At 42.0% G+C, this 7,533-nt stretch overlaps 1 protein-coding gene across 1 annotated transcript; it reads left to right on the forward strand.

The window, feature by feature from the left end:
- The first annotated feature begins 5,903 nt into the window (after positions 1 to 5,903).
- LOC133301239 (auxin-induced in root cultures protein 12-like) lies at positions 5,904 to 6,560 on the forward strand. Its single transcript, XM_061500857.1, has one exon. It carries the CDS (start codon positions 5,904 to 5,906, stop codon positions 6,558 to 6,560), a length of 657 nt encoding a protein of 218 aa, XP_061356841.1.
- The last annotated feature ends 973 nt before the right edge of the window (positions 6,561 to 7,533 follow it).

Below are 7,533 nucleotides of genomic sequence, written 5' to 3' on the forward strand. Positions count from 1 at the left end.
CCGTGCTTCTGACAGCTGTTGCATTTCTTGACATGCTCTTTAGAATCTGCCCCCATGGTCGGCCAGTAATAACCAGCTCTGAGGGATTTTCTGGCCAAGGCATTACCACCCATATGGTGCCCGTTTATTACTTCATGGATCTCGGCAAGAACGTACTCGGCTCCTTCCGAGTTCAAGCATTTTAGCATGGGATTATGCAAGCCCTTTCTGAATAGCTGGTCATTCACGATTGCATATTGGGTCGCATCTCGGACCAGCTTCCTGGCTTCCAGACGATCCTCTGGCAGTATCCCTTTCTCCAAATAATCAACCAGAGGTTTCCTCCAGTCATTTACAGAGGTTATCACCATTACGCAACTCGGCGTTGTTATACTTTGCTGAACCACAGTTCTGTGATTCCCTGGATTTTTGGTACTGCTAACTTCGACAAGATGTCAGCTCGGCTATTTTCTCCTCACGGGATGTGAGAAACCCGAACCTCATCAAAGTCGGCCATAATTTCCTGAACTCGACTCAGGTACTTCATCAGTAGAGGACCTTTGGCTTGGTACTTTCCTTCTATTTGCGAGGTTACCAGCTGTGAGTCGCTGAACATGTGCACTTTCCTAGCTCCGTGTTCTTTAGCCTGCATCAAACCAGCTATTAGGGCTTCGTATTCAGCTTGATTGTTGGAAGTTGGGAATCCCAAGTTTAGAGAATGCTCTATGGTCACTCCTTCTGGGCTTTCTAATATGATTCCAGCTCCACTTCCTCTATTGTTGGAAGATCCATCTACGTAGACCTTCCATGCGTCCCCATGTTCCTCCGGTTCTGAGTTCTGCGGTGTCAATTCCATTATGAAGTCAGCTAAGGCTTGTGCCTTGATTGCTTTCCGACTTTCATACGTAATGTCATATTCACTGAGCTCTATTGCCCAGTTAGTCATTCTTCCTGCCAGGTCTGGTTTGTGCAACACCTGTCGAATAGGCTGGTTAGTTCTGACGATGATTTGGTGACCTTGGAAATACGGCCGCAACCTTCTAGCCGTGACCAGTAAGGCAAAAGCCACCTTCTCTAGCTTTGGATACCAGACCTCTGCACCTTGTAAGGCTTTACTGACAAAGTAAATTGGCTCCTGGCCTTCGTTTGTTTCCTTGATCAGTACAACGCTTATTGCTTCCTCCCCTACTGCCAAATACAGAATTAAAACATCTCCTGTGTTTGGCTTTGAGAGGATCGGTGGAGTTGATAAACATTTCTTTATTTTTTCAAACGCGGCTTCGCATGCCGGGTTCCAACCGTCAGTTGCTTCTTTCTTTAAAAGTTTAAAGAATGGGAGGGCATTTTCAGCCGATTTTGGAAGGAACCGGGTTAGCGCTGCTAATCATCCGGTTAACTGTTGGACCTCCTTTTTACTTTGGGGTGCAACCATGTCAAGCACTGCCTTGCATTTATCCGGGTTTGCCTCAATTCCTCTATGGGTTAGCATGAAACTCAGAAATTTTCCAGCTGCCACTCCGAACGCGCACTTTACCGGGTTAAATATGAAGATGATTCATCATATCAAATGACTTCACAATCATATCATCTATATATACTTCTACATTTTTGCCCAGCTGATCTTCGAAAACCTTATTCATCATCCTCTGGTAAGTTGCCCCTGAGTTTTTAAGCTCAAATGGCATCACATTGTAGCAATAGTTGGCATTTTCAGCAATAAAGGCCGTTTTTTCTTGATCCGCTGGGTACATCGGGATCTGGTTGTATCCTGAATAGGCATCCATGAAAGACAACAGACGAAATCCAGCCGAATTATCTACCAGCTGATCTATGTTAGGCATAGGATAAGCGTCCTTTGGGCAAACTTTGTTTAAATCCGTATAATCAGTACAGATTCTCCATTTCCCATTCGGTTTTTTCACCATCACCACATTTGCTAGCCACGTCGTGTACTGTATCTCTGGAATGAAACCAGCATCTAAGAGTTCTTTAACATGTTCCTGTAGAATTTGTTTCCTTTCAGGTCCCAGTTTTCGTTTCTTATGTGAAACTGGCTTGGACCCCGGATAAGCTGCCAATTTGTGACAACAGAAGGCGGGGTAGATGCCAGGGATCTCTGACGACTTCCACGCAAATACATCCATGTTGCTTTTAAGAAAGTCAACCAAAATTTGCTTGATCTGGGGGCCTATGGCTTTACCAATGCGGGTAAACTGACCAGGCTCTACCCCCAGCGTGAGATTCTCAAGCTCTCCATCAGGTTCGGGTCTCGGCATTACTTCTTCTCTCATGTCGAGTTCAACCATGTTGACCGGCTTCTTAGATTGCTGAGGAATTAGATTCCTACCGGTTTTATCCCCCGAGTGAATTCGGGGTGGGCTCGAACGTCCCCCTTCATTTTCTTTGATAGTATCAAAGCAACAACCTCTGGATTCCTTCTGATCTCCACAAACAGTGATTATTTCATTCTTATTGCTCACCATTTTTAACTTATGGTGTTTTGTAGAAACCAGCATGTCCCACTGATGTATGGTTGGCCTTCCCAGGATTATATTGTATTCTGAAGGGAAGTCAGCCACTATGAACCTAACCCATTCTGATCTGAATGCTTCTTTTGTTCCCAGGGTTAATCTGAGATCAATGTAACCCTTAGGAGGCGTATGTTCTCCGTTAAAGGCTACCAGCGTCGTTCTGCAAGGTTTAAGGTCCTCTTCATCCAGTTCATCTTTTTAAAAGCATCCCAAAGTATGATGTCAGCATAACTTCCTGCATCCACGAAAATCTTCCTAACCCGACAATTCACTAGGGTCCCCACAATCACTAGTCCGTTAACATGACCCGGCAGCACCCCGCGCATGTCCTCTTTAGTAAAGTATAAGAGAGGTGGATCTGGCTTGGTTGGGTCTTTTTTGAACTTGGGATGATCTCATATAGAGAGTACCTCTTTCAGGTACTTTCTTCTAGCACTTACAGTATCTCCTCCACCTCCCAAAGCTCCACTAACTACATTACAATCAAACTTCACTTCTGGGAATTCGTCATAGTTGGAATCATTCTTCTGATTCTTATCCTGTTTGTTCTTCTTTTCAGTAATGGGACTTTTGCTTCGATTCCTGTTTCCCAACTTCCTTTTGTTCTTTTTGGAACCTTGAGTTTTTATTACATACTGACGTAATCTACCATCTCTTACAAACTTCTCCACCGCATCTCGGAGATCCCAGCACTGATCGGTTGTGTGGCCTGGCCCATCATGAAAAGCGCAGTATTTGGACTTATCTAATCCTCCTCTGTCAAATATGGGACGAGGTCTCTCCACTTTTTTCATCTCCGTCGTGGCTACTTCTCTCCAGATTTAAGAACGCGACGCATTCAAAGGTGTATACTTATCATACCTTCCAATGCGGTCTCTCATATCCGGGATTCGTTGGCATTGATCTTTCTTCTTGCTGTCAACTCGTTCTTTTCCCTTCGGGGGTGGGCTCCTCCTTCTCGGGCTTACTCTGTTGCCTTCGTCAAATTGCGTATTTGCAATCTCCATTTGCTCTAGTTCAAGATATTTTTTCAAACGAGTTCTAAACTCCTCCAATGTCTTTACCGGGTCCATATAGACCGACTTGGCAAGTCTGGATCCACCATCCAGACCTGCGACAATGAGGTGGACGTGGACATTCTCTTGCAACCCTGGGACCTGCAATGCAGCGTCCTTGAACCGGTTAAGTTATTTTTGGAGGGTTTCTTCGGGTTGCTGTCGTATCTTTCCAAGAACGAACTCGGACTTTGGATGCTTCTTGCTGGTTGCAAAGTTCAATAGGAACTTCTGTCCGAACTCCTCAAAGGATTCGAAGGAATTAGCAGGCAGGGTTGAGAACCACGCCTGCGCTGCCCCAGTTAATGTTACAGCAAATATTCGGGATATAAGAGGCTCATCAATTCCCCGAATATACATGTCTGTGTCAAAGGCATCTATGTGCACCTGCAGATCCTGGCTCCCATCATATTTCGGTAAACGTGCCGAGTCAAAGTCCTCTGGGAAGACAGCGTTTAATATTTCATTGGTGAATGGGCTGTTATTATACTGCCCCCTGCTGTACTTCCTCCTATATCCGCCAGGTTCTACTCATCCTCGGATGTTTTGAGGATCCTGTTGATACTGAGCTCTAACCCGGTCCTCCTGACCGTCAGCATGTGCTTGATGGTTTTGTTCATCTTGGCCATCAGCGATCTGGTATCCCTAGTTTATCAGGTTACCAGGGTTTCCTGCATGAGGAACTTGGTATGATTGAAACGGGTTCCTAGGTCCTTCTCGACCATAGGCAGGCTGACCTTCGACATTGGCTATTCCTGGCGTAGTCTGCCGTGTTAATCGCCGCTCCAGGTCTTGCATCCCTCTGTTATTTTCCTCAAGAATAGCCCTGAAATCTTGTTGTCGTTGCAAGTTAGTACGGGTTTCCAGCGTTGCTATTCGTTCCATAATTGCGTTTAACGTGTTGTTGGCCATCAGAGTATCCGGATCAGCTGATTGAGCAATGCGCGCAGCCAGATCGCCAGGATGCTGGGCAGGGTTGCTCCTCATTGGAGCTACGTTCGCTGCAGCTCCCCCATTTCGACACATCGGCGTCGAGGCGGTGTCTGAAACATCGTCTTCGACCTGGACGTGGTCGTAATCCACGTTGTTTCCGATCTGATTGTGAGGTTGATTTATCTCCTCAATGACTGGATCCAACGGCTGATTCTGGTTTGGGGGTGGCTGCTGGCTACTACTCCTTGTCTGAATTGCCATCCCCCGTCAGATTTGGTGGGAACTTCAGATTCAGATTCAAAGAAAAGAATTCCCACAGACGGCGCCAATGATCTGTCCTTGAGACAGAGATGTCTAGCCCCGCTAGGCTAGTACGTTAATATTGGATCTGATGCCCTCTCCAAGGTATCTATGAGAGAGATACCCTTGAGTCAAGGAGATCACTGTGCACAGAATACTATAACGGCGTTAGCCAATGGGTTGTGTGTGTGCACAATGACATAATAACAATAAGAGAGAGAATGTGTGTACCTTTAGGGTTTGCCCTCGTATTTATAGAGGTTACTTGTAGGTAGTGTGGATGGGCCTTTGGTTGCTACGATGAGGATCCAGCCCTAATAGCTATGCTGTCACATTAAGATAAGTATGAATTGATTAGCATCAATCCATATCTTAGATTGCCCCTTGTTGGACTTGATATTTAATGGGCCCATTATACGGTTCCATAACAGTAATATATAGTTATATATCCACAAGGCACTGTGTTGTTTTTGTTCAAATAAGATAAAGTGATGTGAATTTTTCATTCATTACAAAGCTAACAAAAATGTCAAATTTCCAAAATGACTTGAAAAAACGTCACAAAATATTCTACATATATAACATTTTGAATAATAAAATTTAGATCCATTTTAACAATTGGAATAGTATAATTTATTTTATTTCATTTGGTAAACCAGTAATTTAATATTATCAATTTAAGAATTAGAGGCACACTCAATGTGTCTAGGAAAAAATGCGATAAAAAGTAGAATCATTTTAAACATTTTCAAAATATAAAACATATTTAATAATTTAAAAGTAAATTAAAAATATTTAATAAAAATACATGAAATACTTTTTTTAGAAAATTGAATGTGTCTTGAGCTGTCCCCTTCTCTATGTTGTTTGAATCCCGTTTTCAGAAGCCACGTTATTCTCTATTCCATTCAATTCCGACCTCACGATTACTAAGTTCACCAACTCATCCTAACTAGAAAACATAACGAAACAACAAATAAACACACATACACACATATATACAGAGATTCTGTCGCTCTTTTTTTCTATTTCAAATTAGAAGAATATATAGACTTTGTGTCAAAACACAAATACACAGTCTTGTCTTCTTTGTTCTTCTCCAACAATGTTGTCACCACCACCTTCACGTTCACCTTCAATTCCCATGTTGCTTCTCCTCCTCACATTCTTCGCCGTCACAGCCTCTTCCACCCACACATGCACCACCCAGAAGCTAAATTCCAAAAATATTTACTTCAATTGCATGGACCTTCCTTACCTCAACTCATACCTCCATTGGACCTACGACCCTTCCAACTTTTCTCTTTCGGTGGCGTTCGTCGCAACGCCGTCGAGACCCGATGGTTGGGTCTCGTGGGCCATCAACCCCACCGGCACCGGCATGGTGGGGGCTCAGGCCATCGTGGCCTTCAAGAAAAATGGTGTGATGACAGTGAATACCTTGAACCTCAAGTCCTATATTGTCATTCTTCATGGGAACCTCTCCTTCGACGTGTGGGATTTGAGTGCTGACGAGGTTGGTGGCATGATGACTATTTTTGCGTCGGTGAAGGTGCCCGAGAACGCGGAGACGGTGAACCACGTGTGGCAGGTGGGGCCCTCCGTCATCGGTGACAAGTTGAACCAGCATGAAATTAGTATGGCGAATTTGCAAGCCAAGGGGACACTGCGCTTGAATGGAGCGCAGAGTTATAGCAGTGTTGGTGCCAAGAACTTGATTTTGATTTTGAGTTTATTTTTGTTTTTGGTTTTGGTGATGTGAGACAACGTTTCTTTGATAATTTTAATTAATATTTTTGACAATATTACTATTTTTCCTCGTTCGAAAAATTCCGCTTTCTTTTTTAACAGTTTCTTTAAGAATATGTTGGGGCATGTTTCTCCTTTTAAGGAGAAAAAAGATGAAGATTCGTCATGCCAAACATGATTTTAATTAAGAGATAAAATGAGAAAATATTTAGACAATAAGATCGAAGTACAAATTTTTGTGATAGCATAAGAATGTCACAAATTATTTTTCTCCTCTTTTCATTAAAAAAGGATGTCTTCATATAAGACTCCAATCTTGAATTGTGAAAGGGGATAATATTTCAATGCACGATTATTTATAATGATTATATTGCACATCAAATATCATAAGACATATCAAAGATGGCAAATATAATCTCATATTATAGGAGACTAATATCTTATATTATAGACACTTCGATAATTGTGCCGTCATTTTTATTTTTTTTAGTGATAGGTCCTATCACTTTGTGTCTTAGTATAAGATATATTCTCTACTACAACATGAGAGTAGATAAGCTTATCAAAGATTTAACCATAACCACACTAGTGGGAGAAAACCTTTGGTACAACTGTTATACGTACATACATACTAAAAAGGAAAATTTTTGGGACTTAAGTGGAATTATAAAAAAAAGTATAAGTTAAAATGATTTTTTTTTCTTTTTTAGTAAAATGGAGTACCAAGTTAGGTACCCACATAGTACTAAAAAAATTTCCCACTAGTGGACCTTTAATATCCAATTATAATGGTCTTCCACACATGTAAAATATGCATGTTTTATAAAACTTCCCATTATAATTATACATTATGAACATGCTTTGTCGAAACCTTGTTTAATGAGATAAAAACATAGCGAAGAAAAAATAATATAATATTCATAGTCAACCTACTCCCTCTCACGTCAATGGATATTACTTAGACGACATTTACCAATTTTGCATAC

This window comes from Gastrolobium bilobum, unplaced genomic scaffold, assembly GCF_033153095.1.
Source record: "Gastrolobium bilobum isolate Gb01-03AN ecotype WA unplaced genomic scaffold, APGP_CSIRO_Gbil_v1 utg10255, whole genome shotgun sequence".
In the NCBI taxonomy this organism is placed as follows: Eukaryota; Viridiplantae; Streptophyta; class Magnoliopsida; order Fabales; family Fabaceae; genus Gastrolobium; species Gastrolobium bilobum.

Bases quoted from the DNA above. Each gene is read 5' to 3' on its own strand.
- LOC133301239 (XM_061500857.1), top strand. From the start codon at position 5,904: ATGTTGTCACCACCACCTTCACGTTCACCTTCAATTCCCATGTTGCTT.